Source organism: Pipra filicauda, unplaced genomic scaffold, assembly GCF_003945595.2.
Source record: "Pipra filicauda isolate LSUMZ 115617 unplaced genomic scaffold, ASM394559v2 scaffold262_size1072369_pilon, whole genome shotgun sequence".
Lineage (NCBI taxonomy): Eukaryota > Metazoa > Chordata > Aves > Passeriformes > Pipridae > Pipra > Pipra filicauda.
The window spans coordinates 561,266-587,281 of record NW_024104379.1 but is presented as its reverse complement, the minus strand read 5'-3'; the positions used below and the strand labels follow the sequence as shown (position 1 = coordinate 587,281).

Below are 26,016 nucleotides of genomic sequence, written 5' to 3'. Positions count from 1 at the left end.
AGAGCAAAATACCAGAAGCGCTGCAGTTAAGAATTTGGTGCATTTGCTGAGTGCACAGAAAGGATCCAGAAATAGCATGCAAAGCCGAGGTTTGGCAAAAACGAAGCAATTTACCCTGAAAGAGGAAAGTCAAGACACTAAATGAATGGTGACAGCAGCAAGTCATACTTTAATGTAGGAGTGACCCCAGGGACTATTCTTGGGGCAGAGGTGCTAGTTATTACTGTGTTCCTTCTCTAGTGGTTTTAGTGGAGAAGTATAAGGCTGTGGTGGAGAACAGAAGAGGTATGTTGAGGCTACGCCAGCTCAGAGGCAAGAAGTTGTCTTCACATCACTTTCTGCCTGAGACTAAGACAAAAATAGTAAAGGGCAGCAAACACCTAAATTTTTTTTTTTTTTTGGTGGAGTTTTTGAAACCTGTATATTTCTCAGAAAGCAGGAGAGATCAAAATCCTGAAAATCTTTTTATCCTCACACAGAGTCCCAAGAGATGGGCATAGAGGTCTGCTACAGGCACATAAGCTAACTGCTACCCACACTTCTCCCATGAGCCAAAAGAACAGAATAAAGGCTGACAAAGCTCGGTCCAAAGTCCTTTCCTGCAGGCTAGCTTCAACTCCCAGCAAGTTCTAAAACAAGCCACAGTAGTTGAAATCCCTGGACAACAAACACCAAGGGCTTTCTCTGGTTGCACCATCTGCACAATCAAGATACCTGCTCTTTTCAGCAGTTTTCTGTGACCTTTACAAAAAAAATTCACTCATGTTTATTTGCCCCAATTTACCACACTATCTGCATTCTCTGTCCCAAAACCAGGATGCCATAAAGATGGTTTCCTGGCTCCCATGAAAACTCATATCTCTGCTTTCTGTCACTATCAAGAAATCTCTACCAAAGCACTTGGCTCATGTTCTATGCACATTTCTCCAGTTACTCTGCAGTGGAGCTACTCTCACTTCATGGTAACAGGCCTACTAAGGCAAAAATTCACTGCAACCCCTCCAAATTATCAGCTTGGATATCAGCAGCACTCAAACTTCAGCCTCTATGGCTTTATGGGTCTCTTAGCATGAATTTAAAAGAACCACTTATCTCAGGCTAGAGATTGGTGTGCAGGCCAGAGTTAAAGTAGGGCAATACTTAAGCTGCATCTCAAGCTCACATTGTAATGAAGCAAAAGCTGCAACTTCAAGCTCTGAAGGGGCACAGCAGGCACACCTCCTGCAACTGCTCTGAATTAGATAGCTTCTGAGAAACTTGCACGAACCTTAAAAATGCAATACAGCTCAACAGGCAGATCAAGCTGCAGCACCCTCTTTCACATACACTACTGGGTCCTCAGCACAGTGCTAGGAATGGGACTATTCTGCAGCAGAGAAATGTGGTAGATATGCAAACACCGTAGGAAGCAAACTTCAGAATGGCAGATTGCCAAAGGCACCTTGGGCAAAACAAAGAAAAACCATCATTGCCACCCAACTGTCCCAGATTGTCTGCAATAGAACAGGGAAATATGTAACCCCCACCAAGATGAAAACAAAGAAAATGACAGTTACTTCTAAAAAGAGAAAACAACATGTTTACTGCACGTTCTCTTCCTGACTTACCCTCTTTACAATTATGGAACAGATCTAATAACAGCCCCCAAAAATCCAGCTGTCACATTTTGATAATTCAGTGATTGCCCACATAGATCTAATTACCTCAGCAAAGTCCACATGCCTAAAACCTGATGTGGGCATGGCCACTCCTCAGCCTTGCCCTGACAGAGGTCTGGAGAGTGGAAGCAAGAGCAATGCTAGGATGATCAGATGTTTTTTGGAGTCACCATGGTCCAAGTACAGAGAAAAGAAGAAGGGAAACAGCTGCTCTAGAGCTAGAGACAACACAAAACCTAGAAAAATAATTAAACAAACTAATGAGCCATAGTTGGCAAAGGAACAATAGGTCAAGGAAGATACAATTCCTCAGTGGGGGGAGAGGTGAAGAAGGGGAGAAGCTCTCCCATGTTGGGACAGAGAGGAACCAAGCTAGCAGCTCCACAGCAGAGCTGTGGCAAGGAGGGTAGAGAAAAAAGGACATATCAAAACAAGAGGTGATTAATTCTTAAGTTTCAGGGCTGGAAAAAGCAGTAGAAGACGAATAAAAGGGAATGTCTTTGGTGGATCCAAACAAGAGACAGGGGTGGGATGTCAATGCCACAGGGCTTGTTTTGTTATTTGGTTTGTTTGTTTTAAAAGGAAGCTAATAGAAAAACACCAGTGGCTTAAAATGCTCCAAGCATACAGCCTGCCACTCCTCCGAGGTTATGACAAAAATTCCCACCCCATAATGAGAAGGGCTTCTTGGGATCCAGCAGCCCTCATCCCCAGCTGGGGGGCGGAGGGGGTTCCCGTATCAGCGACTCAGCAGCACGGAGCTCCCCGCGCTGGCACCGGCCGCCTGCCCAATTCAGACCTGTAATCTCCCTCGACTTTGATTTAATGCAGCAATTACTGGTAATGTGGTTTGAAGGAGATAAATGCCCAGTACAGGGCTGGCTGGCACTGACGCTCATTTCGCTCATGATGCGAGAACAGTTTTAATTAAAATCCCCTTTATGATAAAGGAGCTGCTTGACTGGATGTTTCTGTGCAGCCCTGATACGGAGCCTCCTCCAAAGCGGATTAGAAATCAAAGTTTCCCCCTTCTCGCTACTGGCAACACACAAAAATAGGGAACAGTCACCGTGTCACCCCTCTACAATTTCCTTAACCCTAGAACTGCTAGGAAAATGCCCACGTTTCCTTAAAAGCAATTGCTACTTGTCATGGCTCTAAGTGTTTTCCAAAAACTAAGCACAAGGGTTGCTTTAATGGGAATAAATGCATCCACGGAGCTCATCCTCTGTGATCCAAACTCAGTTTCCTCTCTGTCTGGTTTAAAAGGGAGTCAGCTTCTATGGCAGACCCACACCTACAGCCTGCATTCTGGCAAGGAGAGAAATCAGACCCATGGTGCTCTGGCAAGGTGGTAGGAAGTCAGGATTTGGCTGAAAGGCTGGAAAAGCAGAAGCCTCTGCTGGGTGAGACAGAGCAGCATGGATAGGGGAAAGGGAAGGCGCAGCACTGCAAGATAAAGGCACAGAATTTGGCAGAACGGTCAGGATCCCAGCACAGACATGTTCCAGAAATGGTCTGTCAGCTCTTGATCAAGTTACAGCAAAAGTAGGTGCAATTTTTGGTTGGTTTTCTTCTTTACAGTATAGGAAATACCAGAGATGAATACATTAAGCACAGCTAGTTTCTATTATTGCAAGTGCCAGGAGCAGATTGTCACAGTGAGAAATTGGCCTTGTGCATTACACAGAAAAGGCAGTGCTGGGTTTGGAGGCCTGCAGACAGTGCAATGTGAAGATAAAGAGCCTCAAGTCTGAATGCACATTATTCCTCTCCTCAAGCCACCGAACACACATAAACATAAAAAGGCTGATTTAAGCAGCTGAATTTCTCTGTGACCTTCAGAATATATCTGTGAGCCATGGGACTACCTAAGCCTTGACCCGGGTCTGAGCCTTTTCAGAGTGTTTGCCTCATCACCCGAGCAGTGCTCCATGTTCCTTGACATTGTCTTCAACTCCAAAGCCCTCAATGCCAGTCATTGGGATTCTGTTCCAAAAAAACCTTTATCTTTAAAATAAGAAAGTAATTTCAAAGTGGCTCTCGTTCTGTGATTCCCCAACCCCTTCACGCAGTACAATATCAAACCACAATGAAAAAAAAAAAAGAAAACTCCTGACAGAATCAGGAGGGATTCAGCACAACAGCGTAACTAGCTGAGTCCTCAGGAGTCAGCAGAAGCAGCCCACTGGAGCACCAAACACACTGCTATGAATAGTGAAACCAGCCTTCAGGAGCACCTTGCTCCTCAACAGGATGAACAAAGGGTAAAAACACCAGGTCAGAGATAGCAACGTGAAGATTTAATGTGGTTTTGCTGGTCCACAAGGGAAAAAAATGAAACCAAAAAAGGCCTGGTGTAATTAACAAGATTAAAGGGGGATTTAGGATCAGGACAGAAAAGCAACGGGTCAGATTGATCCTTACAGGATTAAAGCTGGAATCCTACTAAGAGTCCAGTGGTTGAGAGATCAACGCAATGTAATGGGATTAAATCAACATCAGCTTTTGTTTTTACACAGCTGAACCTCCAGTGCCTGTGTTTTTACTGCTCCAGATAAGCAGCAGAAAAGTTGACAGGTACCCACAGAGAACCTGTGCACAGGCTGGCCAAGCACGTCCCCTTCAGCCCTCTTAGGCAGAAGAGCAATAGGTTAATGCCACTTTCAGAGACAAAGGACAGAAAAATTGTGCTTTATTACAAATTGTCCAAACAATTGTCCAAAAAAGCTGAGGATTTACCAAAGTCCATGTTCTGGCCAGCTCTAAATTAACTGTTTTCAAGTGTGATGGGATCACCTCAGGAATGATGGATAGGAAAGCCAGGAGGACAGTCCCAGCTGCAATCAGACATGCTGCCGATGGGCAATTGGATTTTGATAGTCTCTTGCCGGCAAGGAACAAAGGATGCAGTATGCTCAGTGGAACATATCAGCAAATACATTTAAGGCAAATTGTCGCATGTCCCTGTTGCACAACAATATCCAAGAATTACAAAAGTGAGAAAAGCCTCTTTCAGCATGTATCATTTGCATTACAGCTGGTGCAACACATGCAGGCCAGCTGCACCTCTGTCCCCCTGCCCCGAAATTTCCAAAGCTTGTCGGTAATTTGAGTTGGTAGCAAGGGGGAGGGAAAGAGGGAAACAGGACAAGGCTAGATATTCTTTCTAGATACATATGCTATTTTTAAAGTTTTTAATTCTTGTAGGAGAGAAAATCATGCATGTTTAAATGAGAGGGTATCTATCACCACCACACTTGGTTGAAGAGGGAAGGGGTGTTTATTGCACACCTGTTCGCAACAGCTAAACAGCTGCATTGGAGAGCAACATTCCTCATGCAAGGAAAAAGCATTAAAGCATCTCATATTTCTACAGCACTTCTCAGTCCAAAAGGTGTTTAAAATCAGCAGTTACACATACACCATACACACTCCGACAAAGTTTTTTCTGCAGAGAAAAAATTTCCCCAACACTAACATTTTAAAATACCAATACCGCCCATTTCTTAAAAGATGTTGCAGTCAGTAGCTTCATGTATGCTGAATGGGCTTCTCCTTTCAGCTATCTGAACCAAAAAAAGTAATTGTCATTCACTGTTCCTCCTCACTCAAGCAGCAGCTAAAATCACAATGTAATAAATTTGGCGGGTGGAGGGGGGGAGAGAAGCTGCAACTACTTCTGGATCCAACAGGCCTCGGAGCAAAGCTCCTCTGCAGTGCTACTGAGATGGTCCTCATAGGGCTACACACCCCACTTGTGCTGCACCAAACAGGCTTTGCCACCTTCCTGAGGGATGCTTTGTCTTTACTCATAAGGGTTCTCCATCCAAAAGATATGTCATGGATGCAAGCAGACATCACCATCGTGACTGAGAGTGGGATGAAAAAGGAGGCTATTACAACAGAAATGAAAAGTAAAAAAATAGCAACAGGCAGTTCACACTGCACATTTTCTATCTTCTAGCCACATATACATAATTAAATTTCAGCATTTTTCTGCATTTAAACTTTGTTTCAACATGAAATTATTTATAAATTATAAAAAAAAGGAGTGTTCTAGAATCATCCTATGTCAGCTCCTTAAAACACAATGAATAATAATCCCTAAGAATATCTTTAAAAATTGTCATCTGGTCAAAATATTTTCACTTCATCATTGTCTTATGTCCAATATTCAATTAGAGCATTGTGTGGGGGACAGCATCTTTCATTTGAGGCAGGAGAAAAACTAAATGCCTTTGCCCTGGATTCAGTTACAGACCCAAGAACCATCTGGTAAAAAATCAGCCAGTGCATTGTGCAGGCAGTATATTAGTCATGAGACATAGGACTCTGAGAACAATGAAACCTAAATTTAAGGGACAGATGAAGGAAACTTAATTACTTGTTTAAGCTTCTTCACAGCTTTGAGGAATCTTTAACACTTTCAGTAAAACACTTTAGCACCGGAGGGCACAAAGCACATCCTCAATTGATTTCCTAATTTTCTGCAGGCCTGTTTTCACTTCCAGCATGGAACTATCTGCACTGGTCCATCAGCACAGCTTGTCTATCCAATGCATGGCCACAGGGTGCATCATACGGCCCTCAGTACGGGGTACCATCCAGACCGCAGATCCTCCTCCACACTCACCACTCTGCAAAGAAAACATTTTGTGACTCAAGCTCCTGCTGACCCAGTAGCCCTCACTGAAGGATGAAGGAATCTTTTCCAGCTAACTGCATAAGCCATCCAATCATCCTTTTGGTTAGGCATGCACACATACACAGTTGCTACTCTAGTGACTGCTTAGAGCTGTGGCAAAAAAGCCACTCCAATTTAGAGCCACTCAAAGACCTCTCCTATACTGCCGCCATAGCCTTGGGGACTAGGACAGCCTTGACAGACTGGAAAGTCGGGCAGAGAGATATCTAATGAGGTTCAACAAGGGCAAGTGTAGGGTACTGCACCTGGGGAGGAATAACCCCAAGTGCCAGCACAGGTTGGGGGCTGACCTACTAGAGAACAGTTCTGCAGAGAAGGACCCGGGAGTCTTAGTGGGTGACAAGTTGACCATGAGACAGCAGCGTGCCCTTGTGGAAAGGAAGGTCAATGGTATCCTGAGGTGCATAGGAACAAGTTTGGCCAGCAGGCCAAGGGAGGTGATCCTCCCCCCTCTACTCAACACTAGTGAGGCCACATCTGGAATGCTGTGTCCAGTCCTGGGCTCCTCAGTACAAAAAAGACAAGGAGCTACTGGAGAAGATCCAGCAGGAGGGCCACAAAGATGATCAGGAGCATCTCTATTATGTGGAGAGACTGAAGGACCTGGGCCTGTTTAGTCTAGAGAAGAGAAGACTGAGAGGGGATCTCATTAATGCATATGAATATCTCAAAGGCAGGTGCCAGACTCTTTTCAGTGGTGCCCAGTGACAGGACGAGGAACAATGATCATAAACCAAAACACAGGAAGTTCCACCTCAACATGAAGAAGAACTTCTTTACATTGAGGGTGGCAGAGCACTGGAACAGGCTGCCCAGGGAGGTTATGGAATCCCGTTCTCTGGAGACATTTAAAAATCACTTGGATGCATTCCTGTGCAACATGCTCCAGGTGACCCTGCCTTGGCAGGGGGGTTGGACTAGATGATCTCAAGAGGTCCCTCCCAATCCTAACAATTCTGTGACTCTGTGAAAACAGTTCTGGGGCTAATGGAATTAATATTAGCAAATAAGCACCATGGGAAGTGCAGGAAACACAGATGTTCAGTCTCAAATCGCTATTATCTGCGCTCTTCCTCAAGCTTTCAGCTGGAAATCAGGAAGGCTGAGGTTTATTCTCTCCTTATTCTCCTATGGTTTATTCTCTTCCTTCCAAGATAAACAGGCTGTTTTGTGAAAAACTAACTTAAACATGACCCAGTCCCTGTCAGTCTCCCAGGACTTGGACAGGCTTACAGCAAACAGAGTCCCCTGTGCTCGTCACTGTTTGGACAGGTGGGAATACAGCAGTCAGGCAGAAGAGCTGCTGGAGAAATTCACACCAACTCAGCCAGTCTACATCCCCCTAATTCTTTTGTTTAGACTCCTCAAGGAAGGGAATTCCTTAATATGATGGCAATGTGCTGGACACTTGATTTATACAAAACCAGATAAAATCATCCTACAGAAGAGATCATTCTGATCCTGAAGCCATGAAATACCTTCTCTTTTTGAACTGCACTGGGCTTTCTCATCTCGGCTGTGACCTTGACATCTTCCACAATTACAGGCTTGCAGGAACACAGAATTGGAAAAGATCACCTGGATTATCAACTTTAGTCCTCTAATAACACAGACAGTCACATTATATAATCTCTTTCATAAACTCTTCTTTCTCTGTTTCCCAAAACTCCAAAGCTTTTATAAAACCCTAGATGCAAACAAATGCAAGTCACTTTGTCACACTAACCCCCAAAAGAACACAATGCAGATATCCCCAACCCAGCTGTGCACGGAACAGTTCAAGTGTGGAAGCAGTATAACCATGTTCATGAGGTGCTGCACCAAAGCTAATAAACCTTATCGAGCAGCAGAACTCATTATCTCAGCTGCAGAGCTGGACAAACATAACTATATTACTTCTGGATTCAAGCTGCTATGTATGCATGCCACAGTATGGCACCGCAGGGACTTGCAGGCTGGGGAATCAGCTTTCAGGTTACTCACTCGAGGATTTTCACATGAGCTCCATTTTATGATTTTCCAGAGCTTTCCTGCTCTGGAGCAAGAATCCAAAAATCAGTGTTTATATTAACACAAAATGTCTTTTAATACACTCGCAGAAATTCACCCAGACCTGACCTCTAATAGGCAATCAGGAAAACCTTTCTACACCCTCACAGCCACAGTCTCCCAAAGGCAACCCCATTTTAACCTCTCTTAGCACTGACCACGCCACGCGCACCTTTCACATACAGCAACTGCGCATTCTCCCTCCCGTCAGAGCTTCATTTGCCATTTTGGCTGACGTGTTCCTTTGCCATGCCTACCAAACAGGTTCCAGCCAAAGACCTAGAGGCACAGCCAGACTTCCCCAGCAAGAGCTGCCCCAGGCTTGGCACCAGAACAAAGCAGGGAGGCAGTTTTCCCTGGATAGCCACTTGCTTTGCTGCTATCAAACGCACACTTCGAAAACCATGCCGTAATGTTCATACTTTTCACTCTCATGAAAAAAGACCAAACAAATAACAGAAAGACCTGGCGTGAGGAAGAGCATGTTGCTAAGACTCAAGTTTGGCATCGGAGTTGGGTTTCCAATCCCTTGGTGGTAAAGCTGATGAGCTTGCAGCCTAGAGGGAAAAGTTATTCCAGTGAATGCAAGGAGAGACTTTTAAGTGACAAAAGGCAAGTAAAAGACAGGTCAGGAAGAAAACTAAAAAAAAAAAAATTCAAAATGAGTTTGGCAAGCTTACTAGCATTATTCTTGCTGTATGGTAATTAGTGGGTCTAGGTAAGATGTTCACTTTCACAAGGCTCTAGAGAAAGGAATCATTTCTAGTTGCAATAGGCAGCCAGCCCTCTCACAGACGCTCAGCATGTACCCTGTACGTGGCTGCGAGAAATGAGGAAATTATCCATACCCACTATAAACTGAGATCAGAGCAATGAATCCAGTGCTTTCCTACCAGAAGCCTAGCAACAGCATGGACCTCCCATACCTTGGTCCCTCCTGCCTTTGATAGTTTCAGCTGTCTTTGAGCACAGGAGAAGGATGATTGATAAATTGCTTCATAGGGCTGCTGCCCCTTCCTTTCAACCTTTCTTGTAAAAACAGACCTCCAACAAGGCGACATTCATACATGCAACTCTCAGAACACATCATGCTCTTTAGAAAATACTTGGAATGAAATGACTCTAGATTATATCTTATGACTCACAGTACACAAAGATTCATCTGCTCATAAATGGGAGGAAAAAAAAAAGAATCGGGCTTTCTTATCCAGTAAAGGGTTGAACACTTTTTCCACATTCAAACCACTCTGCTCCTGGCTGTCACCAGCAGAACACCTGCCCCCATGTTGTCAGTACTGACTTCCCTCAGAGTAAAGACCCTCTTGCCTTCATAGTCCAAATTACCCCATGTCCCATTCAGAGAATGGATGACTAGGAGCCCTCTCGAGCAATTCAGGAGCCCAGACAGCTGCATGCAAATGGGGACGAATGAGAGAAGAGACAAAAGCAGAGTTAAATGGTCGTCCCCCCCCCCAAAATACTCTTGTCTGCAAAACAGAATTCCTATACACACCTATACATATGGCAAAGCACCCACCTTGAGTTTCAACACTGACGATGCACTCAAGTGGTCTACGCCATCAGAGAGACTATCATACCATCTCTGCCTCAGAAAGACTTCATACAACTGCATCCTACACAGTAAAAGTGTTAAGATAAATAGTCTCTCTTGATATTTAATGGCACAGATAGTCTGCCGCCTTCACTTCCCTCACAATGCCAAGCATTAGGTCATCACAATAGATATTTTAAGGTTCCCACTCTCCAGATCTCCACAGCCCACAATCTCCTGTAGTCTACAAGGCTCTCAAATATTTAAGAGTATCCTGCAACAAGTTTAACCCGAGGGAATACAGTTCATCAAGCAAGAATGTCAGTCTGAACCAAGGCTACAGCACCACTTCATTCCAGAGACAGCATTATGATCAGGGACTGTGATGTTGCAGGTAGCCTGTATGTCTGGGTTCGGTATCCATGCTATACCACAGTTGCAGAGAAAGACATATTCTCCTTTTTATTTTACTATTTGTCAAACCTGACAGCACTCAATATTGCACAATCTCTTCGAAGAAGATAATTCTGTAATGTGCACCCCTTGGGGGGTGGGGGGAAGAAACATTATGGTTGCTGTGGGAACCTTAATTCTGGATTTCAGGACTTGCATATTTAAAACCTCAAATTTAACATTGCATTAATGTAGCTTCATGCATTGAATTAAGGAATGACTCAGTACAAATCTCCACGCATCTACTGAAGTCTTGACATTCCAAGGACAAGAGGCACAGAACAGAAAAAAAGACAGCATGGGAACAAGGAGACAATGGGAGGTAGGGGGGGAACCTGTGAGCAGGGAAGCAAGAAACTGGCACAGGCGAGGCACAGCAAACCCCACACCAAACCAGATCTGTCACTTGAGGCTCCTTGTTCTCACTGCTAAAGGTTATGCAGCCTGTCAGATAAAAAGAGCTTAAAGCAGAAACACAAATAGGCATGGAAGAAAACGTTCCTGAAAGGACCAAGGAGGAGAAGATTCCCCGAAAGTAATAAGGTAACCTGTACTGAAAAGGCAAAGATCATATATAGATAGCAAAAATTCACTAATTTCTTTAATTATCATGGCACAGTGCCCAGATGAGGCCTTTAAAACCCCTTCAGCTATTTTCAAGCATTTAACATTTCTTTTCCCCACTTCTCTTAAGTTTAACTGCAATGCATACACAGCAGCAGTACTGCCCTAAGTTTAGGGTGCAGGCAGAAGCGGCACCCCACGGAGGGTTACCAGCCTTCGTCTTGTCAGCAAACATCCCAAAACTCAACCTTCTTTTAAGAATCCAGGACAAGGCTTCACCTTTTGGGCAAAAGCTGGTCTTTAGGCAGGCTAACACCTCTGCTTTACACTACAGTGCTCACACACCCCTCAGCATGAGGAGGTAGCAGGGCAGCTCTAGTCTGCTCCCACACTCATCCTCTTCGTTTTAGCAGAGTAAGGAACATCTCCATTGTTTACTCCTTATCTAAAATCAGCAGCAGCATGGCTGAATTACTTCTCCTCTTACCCCACCCACCAAACCAAGCACAAATCTTAGCTGAGCCATGGGGCCTGCCCAGTCTCTCTCACTAAAAACCAGCACCCCAACTGGGGTCCCGCACACCAGGCTGTGGCAAGAGGAAGAGCAGAGGAGGTGGACGTGCCTGCCAGCAGGGCCTGCTGGATGAAACCAGGCAAGTGTGCATACCCCTGCGCAGAGTCAAGTTACCCTGCAACAAAGATAGTGTGTGTATGTGCAAAGGAGGGAAGTCAAATCCTTCTGCCTGGGTTCCAAGGCTTGCTTTGTTGCTAAAATAAACCAGTGTTTGTTCCTGGGAGTGATGGGGAGTCAGACTCTAACAGCAGCCAGCAGCAGCGAGAGCCCCCACACTCAGTGTTAGGAACGAGGGTGGGTTTTAAGAAAAAAAAAAAAAAGAAAAAAACTTGGAACCCAATTATTCTTCACCTCACATATCTAGGTAAGGAAACCCAAGGGCAAACTGCTGATCTCAAGGGTGCCCAGGAGCAGACAAAACTACACATAGATGACTGAGCACTCTAAGAGAACTGACTGCTCCAGAGGAAATTCCAGTCCTTGCTCAAAGGCTGAAAATATATATGCCTTTATATAAGCTTTTACTTTGCTTGCTGGATCTATGTAACACTTTACACATGTTTTTCCTGACATTATTTTCCATACTCCACCAGAAACTTGAGGAGTAACTGTGCCACTTCTGGAAAAACAACCTTGCATCCAACTTTTGTAGAAACAGCTTCTCTCTCCCAAACTCCAAAACTATGTATTCCCTTCCTGCTCCTCTCCTAACCTTCAGTGACTACAGATCCCTTTCAGCAGCAGTCCTTCACTACCTGGGATGTCTCTCAGTAACACCAAAATCCCATAAAGCAGAGGCACATGGGAACAGTGTTATGCAACCAAAGAAAAATTATATATATATATATATATATGTATATATATATACACACAGAGGTCTCTCAGATGGCAGACAGTGATGAGCATTATACCAAAAATCTTGTCTCCAAGGCACCTGCCCAAAACTGTTCTCTCCAGAGAAACCTATAACCACAGGAAAAACCTGCTCGATACCCTGTTAATAGTACCTGTTCAAAATATTATTTTTTACAAGGGAAAAATAGCCCACTGTGTGTAGAGGCTGCAGAGAGCTAAGCCCAACAGTGAAGGCCACTCACGTTAGTGCAGAGTCCTTCAGCTTTCCATTCCTTATATGTGCAAAGTGTGCAAGCCCTCACACACGCTTCCTACTCACCCAGAGGTACATCATGTTAGCCTGGGTCCTTCAAACCCAGCAGTGAGATGATCCGGCAACACAAGAGGCACTTCAGTAAGATTGTCGAGACCGAGGTTGGTTGAGGGTGGTTTTTGTTTTTTTTTTTTTCTTAAAGAAAAAAAAATCCGAACGGCTCAGTTTGAGGCTTAGAAAGCGTCTCGCCTCCTCCACCCCCCTCCTCCAGCTCTGGCTGCTCTGCGCTCTTCTCTCGCACTTAATCTCTCTCTGGGAGTTCCCAGCCCCGTGTGTCTGTACTGGCGTGCACAGCACACACTCTGCATTCGCCTCCAGGGAATTTCTCTCTGTCATTCTGCTTCTAAAAACACAATCTCGGCCTCACAGGATTCTTGCAAGAGGCAGGGATGGGTGGGGTTAGTAATAAATGCAGCCCAGCTCCCAGTGCCGGAGAGCGCTTACTTTAGAAGAAGGGATCTCTAGCCGTGAACGAGGCAAGAACAGAGCATTGTCGTCCAAGGTCACTGGGGGTGAGGACCCATTCCCTGACCCACCCACTAACTGCTTCTGCAGGAATCATCCATAGATGCAGGAGCCGTGAAAGGTGCCATAGGCAGGTTCTGCACGTCTTCATCTACCCCACTAGTCAACACCCCAAATTCGGTTACAATTCAGTAGCTGTATTTAATCATTAACCACTGACAGGAATCAAGGAGCACAACTGTGGGGATCCTGAAGCTAAGCAGAAAATCTGTGTGTGCCAGCCACCCTGGAACTCCCTCAGGAAAAACAACCACTGGCAGCGTGAGCTGGAGAAAAGAAGCGACACAGATAAAGGGGTTAATCTGCTTTCGCAGGTGGCTCCACATGAGTATTTTACAGGCTTGCATATTGCTAAAGGGAAAGCAGCAGCTGGCTCCGGTTCCTCAGAGTGTATCGGGTTCCCACTTGCTTGGAGGCAGCTTTCCCCCCAAGTCTGACTGGGGCAAGTGCCCTTGCAGCCTTGCGCTCCCAGCCTGCTCCAATTTCAGGACAGCAAAGCTCTGCCGGTGGGGCGGCAGCCCCGGGAAAGGCGAAAGGCACGCTGAGCAAAAGACACTCGCCCCAGCCACCAAGACAAGCACCAGCAAGCCCTTCCCTGCAGGAGCGAATCCTCGTCCCATCCCCCGTGCCCGATGCCACAGGATGAGTGTCACCTCACATCTCATTAATCAGTTAAACCGCTCTTCCAAACTAGGAAAACGGGTTTCTCGCCCCCTGCCCTTCCCACCTCAAAATGAAGAATTGACTTCCCTCGCTGGGCTCCAAAAGCTAAGTTAAATATGGCCCTGTGTCTAACAGGGGAGGAAAAAAAAACAATGCAAACAAAAAAAACCACAAACAAAAAAAACAACTTTGTTTTCATTGAGGCACTGGTCTCCTTGGAAATGAGTTTTGAAGGAATAGTTTTATCTCAGCTAAAGATATAGAAACAGTGCTATTCCACGTATCACCTCTGCTCCCTGTACTTATAGATTACTTAAATGCAATCCAGTGGGCTTCGAGCAAAGCAAGCATCCTGTGGCCTGCCAGGCTCCAGGCTCCACACACAAGTGAAGCCCTACCTACATGGGGTGACAAATGGATGGGCCTCCCACCACAGCCAGACCAGACATCCCAGACATGCTTTGCACTCCACAGGCTCCCCTCGCCTTCAGCAAGCCACAGACACACCCCAGGGCAGGCTTGTCCCAGGAACAGGCATGAACACACAGGACGCCGATGGGCTCTAAGGAAATAAATACATGACTGTCACTGCAGTCACACATAAAAACCGGGGAAAAAAGGCTTATTGTCACGACCAGGACATAGCAGTCATAGGGATGTACTAGTTAGGGACTAGGCAAGATGACGCTCCATTTTCCAGCCAGGAAAATTCAGGCCCTGCTTTTCAGGGGAAGGAGCAGAAGGTCCTCCAGGAACATGGGATGTCACAGGGCTGTTCCACTATGGCATTGCGCAGGTCCCCATCTGTTCTCACCTTTTTGCACAATGGGTCAGGTTGGGAAGGTGAAAAGCAATGTTCCTAAAAATCACTTATGGCACCAAAGCCTATGCACCACAGTCTCCAAAGAGTGAAGCATGTGATCCATAAACCTGTTCTCAAAGGCTCTGAGAGGAGTGAAACAGCAGCAATGCTGACATTTGCATCATGGTTAGACACTTCTGTTAACATCTCTGCAGCAGGGTCACACCAGCAGCAGTGACTAGTTCAACCAGCCTGCAGACTCAAGCAGACACTTCTGCACCAAATAACCTTGATGGCATTTTTAAGGTTTTCTTCTGATCCAGAATCAGGATCCAAAAATGATCTTAAGTAACATTTTAATGAAAGCTGAGATTCCTTGTGTGCAGAGGAGAAAGTGAGAAGACACATGGACCAGGTGAGCAAACCCAAATAAATCCTACTTCATATGTATTACCATAAAAGACTTGAAAATGATGAGTGTTTAAAACTAAGCTGAAGAGTTACTATCAAGTTCCCTAATTTAAAAAAAAATAAGAAAAGGGAAAAAAAAAGAAAAAAATTCTCCCCCTTCTTCCCCAGGATCTCTCATCCTTTAGGTCACTCTTCCATAGGGGGGGAAAAAAAGAAAAAAAAGAAACTTTCAGAATAAGCCTGTTCCTTAATTTCAACAAGTGAGACTTGTCACAGATCATCCCAGTCAACAACTGAAACTAGTTACAAGCATCATCACAGCAACTCCACAGCTGTGCAGGTTATATTCAACCTCCAAATCAAAACAAGACCCATGAACCCTCCCTGAATCATCCAAATACTGACTCAAAATTTATTTCGCTGTTGCTACAAGGCCACCACCTCTCCATGGAAGGTATATGAGAAGATTACTGAGAAGAGCAGTGATGTAATACCCTTGTCCTGGAGCAGGAGCCCTGTTTGATGAACTGCAAGAGCAGGTTTCTCAACACTCAGTATTCTCAAGCAGTGAGAGGAGTACCCGGCAGGTCAGAAAAGGAGGCTGCAGGATGACTCGCTTCGACAGAGCCGCTGCTGCTGCCCAGAGGCTCAAACCAACACTAAGAACATGAGGTGCATGCCTAAGACTATCCACAGTTGTAAACAGTACAGGTGGCAGTGGGGTAACCATTTTAGCCTCAGAAGCAAGAAAAATATTTACTTGGTCAATACAACTATTGGGGGGGGAACAACTAGACAAATTATTACGCCTTCTTTAAGCTTTTATTCAGATTTTTCAACTACATTAGATAGTTTGTACAAAGTACCAATACAACACACTTTTTTCTAAAAAAATTTATCCTAAAAAAACCCAAAACTATTCTCTAAAGAGCAAGAAGACAACAGTATGTCAATGCATCTTATTCCAGAAAGACAGACATAACTAAGACAGGCTTCTGAAACAGGTAGCTAGGATCCTCTGCAAATGCTTTGTCTTAATCCTAACAACAGAGCTTTACAGGATATGTGTCAGGGAACTCAGAGAGGCTGCTGTGTGTGGAAATACACATGATCTCTTAGGGATCTTTCATGTCTCAAAAAAGATTAAAAGCAGAAAGAAAAATATTTTAAAATTAATATATACCAAGCAACCAGAAAAATGTTCAGAGAGTTGCAGCCTAGTGAAACATTGGTCCCTCTTCTCTGATGGGAGGTTGTTGTGTAAATCAAAGTGAAAGGGGAAAAAAGCAGTCTGGAAAGACTAATGTTTGTTAGAGAGGTAAGGAAGGTCTTAGCAAGTAACAAAAGGAAAAAGACAAAAAAAGGATCAAGTAACCACATATTTAATATTATTTAAATGTCTTTGGCAAAATAACAGGCACTGATAAAAAGGAAAAAAAAATTCTACCTGCTTCTGTACCAGTATCAAAAGCCTTAATGACATAAGAGTAATCGTGGCTGCTCAGTTATGTACACAGATTGAACCCAAAACCACTGCTGGTATATAAGTTTCAAATAAGCCAAATGCTTAAAAAATATTCTACAAAAAGTTCTAGCCTATTTAGGAGAGATCAGAGTGGGCAAATGGGGAACGGGTACAGCACAGTTTCAAACTGACGTTATCTCTTTCTAGCTGATGGTGTCTCAGAGGCATATGATTTCAAATGCTCGTGGATTAACATTCTAGCAGATAAAGCTCAAGACAGGGTACAAGCTGGTGTGCCTGCTACACACTACTGAAATCACATTAGATAGCACACAGGATGAGTGGCTAGCTGAGCACCTCTTCATAACAGAGGGAAAAACCCATTTGATCAGGAATTTCTAATGCAACGACATTCACAGGAGGCATCGGGGGGCTAATGCCAAAGAACGCCCTCCAAATTTCTAAATTACAGAAAACAATTTCTTAGTTCAAGAAGTGTTACATTGAAAATGAGTAAGTCCATATTAGATTCCATCTTGACAGAAAAGAGCAATCAGTTGTAAAAACAGAAATTAGCGGTAGCTTAGTTAAAATGACGGTGACAATTGCATTTGGATATATGTAAGGAGAATAGAGACCAAACCAGTGTATCTACGTACATACTGAGTACTTGAGTGGGACCAGAGGTACACCGGCATATTTTTCCTAGACAGACAGACTGCCTATTGGGCTTCCTTGTCACATCCCCACACTTGAACACTTGTATATATTCTAGCAAGTGGAAAAAAAAAAAAAAAAAGCTGAGAGAAGAAAATAGAAAGGAAATTAGAAAGGGGAAAAATAAAATTTACAAGGGAATCCTAACAACAGGAGGTAAAATCCATAGTCAAAGCTGGAAGATGATAATGAGTTTTTCAAAGCTTCTCAAGAATAGAAACTCCAGCAATTGCATTGATTTGCTACTATGGGGAAAAGGTAGACACATTCCCAACACTGAAGAAAGAGCCAAAGGATTCAATACGTATTTCTGTTCTATATTTGGAGAAAAGTCAGCTGTTGCAGTCTGTGATAACGAAATGCTTTCCATTCCAGCAGTAACTAAGGAAGATGTTCCAACAGTCACCCAACAAACAGCTCTGCGGTTCTCTTATCTGGCTCAAGCTTGCAAACAAAAGGGATGTAACCAGATAACAAGTGGGTTTTAACCAAACTACAACTGTGAACATATTTAGATGTGGACACTTGGGAAGGTGCGCGGTCTGCTTTGAACTGCATCACCTGCACTTGCGGCTCTAACAAGCCCTAACTGCAGTACTAACATTAAACCTGCTGCAAGGCCAAAAGTACCACTGTGGTGCAATGGCAACCCCAAATGCAGGTGTTTCTTGAAGCCCATTATTATTAAAGTGCTGCTGCTGCTAGCTGAGCTCGGCCAGCTTCTGTCATACAGAAGACTGCATCAGGAAAGCAATGCTACAGGGGAAGGCACCAATACCAATTTTCGCAGCATCTGAACTTTCCTAGAGGCATCCATGTTGGAACTCTTCCACTAATGAGAGCTAAAATAACAGCCCAGTGCTGAGCAGAGTGAAAAATGAAATGGGGTCTGATAATAGAATGTTTGCAGAACAAAGATGCCAGTGGAAAGCTACTGGTAGGGAAGTGCAAATTAACCTGGGTACCTGAACACATCTGGGAGAGCATTCAGGATACGTGAATAAAGAATAGTGATCATAAAAATATCTATTCCTAATGTTTCATAAGGCTTCCTGGCAACCTTACCTGTCAAACAAAACTGTAAAACACTTTAAAATAGGCTGAACTCTAAAATAAAGATTATTCTTTTATGGTTAGTAAGTGCTATTGAATCTACACGTTCATCTTCACTGTGCAGTTTTCCATGGCTGGGGAGTGGGAGGGAAGGTACCCCAAGGCTGGAGCAGATTGAAGAGGGAAATTTAATTTCAAACCAAAGGAAAGCAGTGACTTTCACAGCCAACAGCCAGACCAAGCTCTCATATTTTATGCGGAAGCTGGATTTAGACTGAGGATGAAGGCTCAGACCATTGTCCCACCACTACAAACATTTCAAGAACTATCTACAAAAGGTCTGACTGGAGATGGGAACTGTGACATGTTCTGCAGCACCCAGAGAGAAGTTTCTCCAACTCAGCGGCTGCTTTCCATGGCTTATCTGACTCTGGCAGAAGGTCCTGGTAAGAGAACAAGGGAACCAGACTCCTGCTGTGGGTTTGGGCTTGCCTTGTGTCTTGCCGTTTTTTATTTGGTTTGATTGGTTGATTTTTATTTGGGGTTTGTTTTGGTTTTTATAAAGAATATTAGAAATGGGGCTGGAAGCTATCTGGGGAGAAGCACAGAAGGCAGCCCTGGGCACGCATGCAGTTCCTATGGAGATAAGAGGATCTTCTTTGAGGTTGGTTTGCTCCTTTCGGTGCCGCTGGAGACTACCCTGGCGGCAGAGTACTGCTCATTTGCAAAGACTCCCTCTGCTCAGGATCCTGGCATTATCTATGATTATAAGAATTTCTGAGCCACAAGGTAGATTTCCTCTTAACATCCGAAAGGACTCCAGGAAGCCTCTTTCTGCATTATCCTGTTTATGAAAGGAAGCAAGAACACAAAGTGCATACAATAAATCACCCAGAAAAAAATACCACAATCCCTTTCAGATGTTTTGCCAAGCAAATAAGCCAAACGTTGGCATATTACAAGGGGGGGAAAAAAAAGGCCATTTTGTTATAGAGCAACCCATTTCATTACTGGAAAACTGGATTCCTATTCTCTCTCCTGCAGGTATGGTTCAGCTACACAGCAAGAGGTTTCTGAAAAGAGACTACTTATTTAAAAGCAAACTATCAAGAGCTAGTTTATCTTCCACAAAAATCAGAAAGCTTGGAACAATAAAACACCCTCACATGCAAACAAACCCAATAATTTTCAAGGACTGTCCTGCTACTGACTTCACACAGTAATTAAATTTAAGTCCTTAAATAAACTTCAGGAGATCTCAATTCACAGGCTTATCATTCAAGGGGGGAGGGAAGAAAATGGATCCCAAGAAAAGCTTTTTTGAGTTTGTTTGGTATTTTCCTCCCCTCACAACTATGCTCAAGAGCACTACTGTATAAGGCACTGTCAATTCTTCAAGAGAAAAAGCTCAGCAATACACTTTTAAACTAAAACCAAGAACACCCGCATCAATAAAACTAAACTGTGAACCCAGAGAATTCAAAGTTAAATGCTCAAGAGCATGTGAGCATTTAGATGTAAGGAATTCTTAGTGCTCTGGTATAGTGGTTTGGGCATTCACCTGCAGAAACAGCATGATGATGCAGCCACTCCCAGGATATAGCAAACATGAGTTTGGGCAGCCAAGTGGGATTTTCCGTGAAATATACCTGTCAGTCTTACTATGGTGGACTAGGAGCAAAGTCTGCAATTCCCAGTACCTTCTGAGGAGATTCTAGCAAGATGCTGTGTTGCCCCCCCAGGCTTGATTTTCAAGCTGTATCTTCTGCAATTCTGTCATACTTGGATCTAGTCTAAAGTCCATACTGAATTGGCATATAGCAAATACATTTAGGTACTTGTAAGAGGGGATCAGAATAAGCTCTAATCCTGGTATTTAAATATATACTTTTTGAAGTTTAGTTAACTAATAACTGCCCTAATATCTTCACTAGTAATGTCCAGAGCACAAATTTTGATCTCCCTTCGATTTTTCCATTAAGTAGCAGAAAATTATTAGACAGCACCAAACTCCAACAAAAGTCTATTTTTAGTGTTAAATCAGGAGTAAAATGTCCAGCTGAACTGATAAAGGGCAGAAAGATTCTCTGTGCCGTAGACTTATTTGACAGTGCTAAATAGGGTACTTCTTTTGTTGTGGACTCTGAAGAGGGAGTCATAAATAAATAAAAAATTTTTTAAAAAAGGCAACTCAGCTCCTACATCAACAATTCATCTTTCTGTAGTCCACAAGGGAAGTTATACAAAAGGATGAACTGATGGCATCCAATTCAAGGTGTGAGATTTCACATGGCAACAGAGAAACTGTTTCCAAAACCTCATCAATGGAGCTACAGCATCATCACACCATTTTTTTGTCTCCATGCTTACCATGTCAAGTGGCCATACAGCATCAGCAATTCATCAGCACAGCAACAACTCGGCAAATTAAGAAAGGACATGAATATGAGAGTATTGTAACAGTAGAGAAAGAGGAAGAACAGGGCATAGCTCTCTTCCCTGGACCACACGGGAGTTTATTAATATGCTGAAACTTTGGCTTAGGCCCGCTGGTGATAAAGGGGAATACAGATGGAGAGTAATACCATCCTGCAGAAAAGGGACTCCTCCTGGCTTGTTTGTGTAAAGGAAGGTTAACAATGTTAGCGAGTTATTCAGGAAGTAATGGATACTCTCTTGCCCTGAGCAAATTCCTTTTCAATAACAGTAGTAATTTCCTAGGCAATACAACTGTATCAAGGTATAATGGCTACTATATTTATCTAGAGGCCCTGTACTGCTGGGATCTAATTTACTATGGTGTAGAAAGCAGTTTACAAATCCTGGGATAGTAAAGTTTCTGGAGACAGGAATAAAATTCTATCCTGTATTGCTCGGTTTGAAGACTGGGTTTTAACATTCCTTTTTAAGATCATAAAATGCATTCACTCCAACTTAGAAAGACTCAAAGACTAATAAGCCCCAGAAGTAAACTGCAAATACACTTCTAAGAGGGAAGAAATCAGCTTAGCAAATACTACATTCTGTGCATTTTTTTATCCTCATTGTCACAGCCGCTTTATTTCTTCTTTTATTCAAATAACATTCTTTCATTTGACCCTCTGAGAAGAAAAATAATCCATGACATTACCTAGCAGCCTTACGTACCTAATGAAGACAAAACAGCTGAATGCCTGAAGTACGGCTTCACTATGGGGAACGGCACAAGTACATAATCAGCAAGGAAGAACGGAATGACTGCAGCTAATGAAGGGGTAACACCAATAAACACTGAATGACATCTCCTGAGGAACAACAAAACTAAACTGCTAAAAGACTTTGGTGGAACACAGCATCAACCTGAGATAACTACGGGTGGGTGGAAAGAGACCAAACACACGTGTCAGGGACTGCAGATACTTCCATTACATAACGCTAGTAAGAAATCCCAGGCAAAATCTCCATTAACAGAACTAAAAGCAAAATATTTCAAACAGGGGTATTGGCAATTGTCAAACCACACAAAGGAAAGGTAGACTGTTCAAATGTAAAAGGCATTAATAAAGCAGAAGACAAGAAGTATAAATAGATATAAAACAGAGGAAGATTTCTAGATGACAGAAATGCTACTGGAAAATTTTAGTTATAGAATACAATATCCCAAAACGATCAGCAAAGGTCAGTTGTCAGAAAAGCAATTCTGCTTCTGATCTCATTCAGAGCAAAGCAGTCCTTAACCATACCTGCACCACCACCATCCAGCTGGATTACTCTCATGGCTGCAGTAAACAGCTCACTCCATCTGACTGGTCCCTCGGGGAATTATGAGCATAAGACAATTTAGAAAAGTGTGTGTATGTAAAGACTAACTGCACTACTGTTCTCCTGCTTTATAAGCAAAAGAGAAACCATTCTTCAAAGTCTTTTTAGTGTATATATTTAATATGGGACTCCCAAGAAGGCATATGGATAGATACCTACCTGTATCTTTTAACAGGCCATTTTACCATTCTGCAGATCTCACATGCAGCAAGTACTAAAAACACACAGAGTTTGCAACATGGGATGTTCCAACAAATTGGCACTTGTGTCAGCTGATTAACTTGAATCAGGAGGATTTTGGCTCTCACAGAAGCAGAGCAGCTATAGATCCGGTCTTCAACATCACTGCAGTCTGTGTGGGGTCACATACTGTGACCTTCAAACACCTTCAGTTGAGCTCACATTAAGGCTTCTTTCCCCGACATCCAACTATGAACAAAAAAAAAAGAAACAAAACCCCAAAACCAAACCAAACCAAACAAACCAACCAACCAAACAACAACAACCAACCAAACAGTACTGTAAATTCCATTCCATTACATTTTCTGATCAAATCCTGGCAAAATTAGACTCTTCCATTAGAGATTGATTGCAACTTTCTTACTCTTCCAATCCCTTTCTAAGACAGACACACTGAATGAGTAGCAACTCACTCACACTGAGTTTAGATGAGATGAATGGTTTGAATTAATTATGGCTAGTCAACATGTGCATTTATTGTGTCCTAGGTCCTACGCAATACATTCTCATCTTATCCTAATCCAAATTTCAGCTCTGAAGTGTAGCCATACTGTCTGACAGTTATTGTAACTGCTAGAGAAGCTACTCATTCAGATAACAAAGCAACAATAATATATTAAGTTCCTCCCTGTTCCCAAATTTCCAGAAAGCAACAGTAACCAGAACAATCTTTTTTCATCCTTGTGTGACCTGAAGAATGCACGTTTCCTTTCAGATAAAGGCCTTGCTATGGTTATCTAATGCTAATGTCACTACAAACTGGATTAGAGACGCCCAGAAACCTCGAAATACGTACATGGATAGTCAGCTGTATCCAGATTCTAAGTCTGAAGGAAATCAAGTGCTCCAAATTGTGCCTAATGTAGTTAAGTTTGCCCTTTAGGTAGCACAGACCAGTAAAAACATATTACACAGTGATTAGATTAATTCTTGAGTGAAATTCAGATGGCTGGCTCTATCTGTCTATTGTGTCAGTATATTTCAAATTATTTCAGAGACGATCACTTTTCCCATACTCTTCTCCACAGCAGCAGCTGCTCAAGAAAACAGCAGTTCTCTGTCCGGGGTGAAGTTGGCAGCAACTGGGGACAACGCTGCTGTCAGAGTTCAGCTCCCAGTTCTGAAATGCCATTCTACTGGAAATACCAAAGAGCCTAAATCTAGCTACATATACCACGGGATGTAAAATATCTCTATCTCAGCTTTCAACAGAAAGCTCCGGAGTCTCATGACATTTATTTCTTTGGCCCCTGTCAGTCTTTCTCCAGACCCTGCAAAGGATCAGAGCTAGCTGCCATAAATGGCTGGAAAACAAGATGTTCCAGAAGCACTTGGAAATGAGCAGCACTGTTTTAGCTTAGGGAGACCATGGCAAGGAGCCAGGGTGACAGGTGCCCCAGAAATATAGATGACGATCAAACTGTTGCCAGTGTTAGCCACTGCTGTCCTCCTGACCTGTAAGAAAGGATAGCCCAGGTGTAGCAGGAACAAGGGACCAGAAAAGGCAACGATGAGTTTGCTGGCAGTACCTGAAGTCTCTCCTCAACAAAATCCAGCTGCAAAGGAATTTCAGTGGGTCTCATTAGATACAATCCTACTGCTAAACCTTTATTAGGCCTGGCAGCAAGTCAGTTTGGTCCTGCTGTGACATCAGAGTGCAGCTCGTCAAAATCCACAGGCACCAAAAGAGTTAAAAACGCAGATTGCTGCTAAAACTGCCACGAGCTACAAACCTGCTACAAACATTCTCCTTTGTGGGGCAGCAGCAACTAAATCCACTCCCCAACAATTGGCTGGTCTTTGGAGACAGAGGCGGGAAGAGACAGGTTGTGGGGGACTGCCCCCCCAAGTAAATAGCAGCACAGCATCTGCTCCGGTTTTCAGTTAAAATCAGTGAGATAGTGCTCATGATTTTAGCAGCAGCCTCTGGAGACAGCAGCCTCTGACCTTTATCAGGAAGAGCATCCTTGTTCTCTAATCACAGACTTCCTGGAAAATGCAATCTAGCTGGCAATTAATATAGAATGGAGGGGGGTGGAAAAAGACTCATAACATCAAACTACCACTGCAAAAATTTTTAAATACATCCCCCACCAAAAGGCAGAAGAATTCAAGCATGCTCTTACAATCCATCTCATGCTCCCATAAGCATTGCTTAACAGTACTTACTAAAAAAATTTTCTCCTGTCTCCCACCATCAAAAAATCCTGCCCCCCTGCTCCCCAGTGTTGTTTTTCAGATGTTGCCTGCAGCAGCACAGCATCTTACTGTGAAAGCTTCAACACAGGTGTGCAGAGCATGACCTGGGCAGAATTACATGTGCCATTTCCACTGGGAAATCTAAGAGACTTATTAAGCCAGGACAGTGCCGATTAATCTACTAATGGAATGAATCAGAAGTGTGTTCCTGGCCCTTTCCCTTTCACATCCCAAAGCCTCAGGGGAGCTGAAACCATCTGGCAAATGCCTGCTCCGAGCAACGTTATGCTACTCCTGGAAATACCTCTCCCTTAATACTAAGACGAATGAAACCATCTTCCATCCACCAGCTATTCTCGGGAGCATCTGCGTAGCTCACTGAGGTAGTCTGCTTGCACACAGCATCCTTGCCCAGCCAATGCAGAGCTGCTCACTCACCATGCAGGAGATGTCAGCAGAACAGAAAGCGATCCCATTCATTTACTCGGGGTCCTGCTGAAGCAGCCGGACTGAGCGGGGCGGGGAAGCGGTTGCTGCACTCGGGGTAAGGCACACGGGCTGCCCTCCCACAGCAGATCTCAGCCACAGGGAAGCACTCTCTGTGCCCAGACTGAGGAAACGCTCCTACCGAACTCTCTCAGTCCTTTCTTCGTGCAGGGCGAGTTGCAGGTAGGGTAACAAGGAGGGGGTTGTTTATGTTAATTAAAAAAAAAAAAATAATAATCTTTCCTGGAAACACATTCATAATGGAGATCTGACCAGAGAGCTTAAAGGGAAATCAAGACACCAAACAACTCCAAGGCTCATACATGATATATATTATTACTGTGAGACAGAGGGAAGGACTGACTCAGAGATGCTGAATACCCTGCACCCTTTGAGTAATAAGCAAGCTCAGGAAAAAACAGAGCTGAGGCAGCTGTCACAAAAAAAGGAACTCTGTCACTTTTAAGATCATATAGGAGCAGAAGAGCATCCTATCTTACAATTTAGACACACCACAAAAAAAAAAAAAAAGAGAGAGAGAAAGGCCCAAGACAACAGCAGTCATAAGGCTGTGGAACAATGTAGATGGTAACAACTAGCTTTTGACTGTCACAGAACAACACAAATACAGGGCAGGGGAGACAAGAGGCCCTCCACGCTCAGAGACAGCACAGAGCATGTTTAGACAAACATCCATCAGGAATTACCTAACTTGTTATTACAGACTCCTAGAAACTGGAACTCTGGTCCCCTAAATTACCGTTCCACTGCTTCACTACATTGAATCAGAAAATGTAGGTTTACCCCATAATATCTAATTTAAGCCATCCTTGACGCAAATTTAGCTGTCTTCAATGGACATAATAAATAACCAACCCCCATCCTCCATACTTTCTACTTTCTTTTTTAAAAGAAGGAACAAGCTTGG

At 43.5% G+C, this 26,016-nt stretch overlaps 1 protein-coding gene across 13 annotated transcripts in view; it reads right to left on the bottom strand.

The window, feature by feature from the left end:
- Positions 1 to 26,016, bottom strand: part of RBFOX2 (RNA binding fox-1 homolog 2) — a 167,237-nt gene that overhangs the window by 96,146 nt on the left and 45,075 nt on the right. The window contains exon 1 of one of the 13 annotated variants that reach the window (XM_039382261.1): positions 12,733 to 12,762. The exons of the other annotated variants lie outside the window; for them this stretch is intronic. Coding sequence (XP_039238195.1) covers positions 12,733 to 12,747 — 15 coding nt within the window. The 5' untranslated portion in view covers positions 12,748 to 12,762. Of the gene's footprint in view, positions 1 to 12,732; positions 12,763 to 26,016 lie in introns of those variants that run through there. 13 annotated transcript variants of the gene reach the window in all.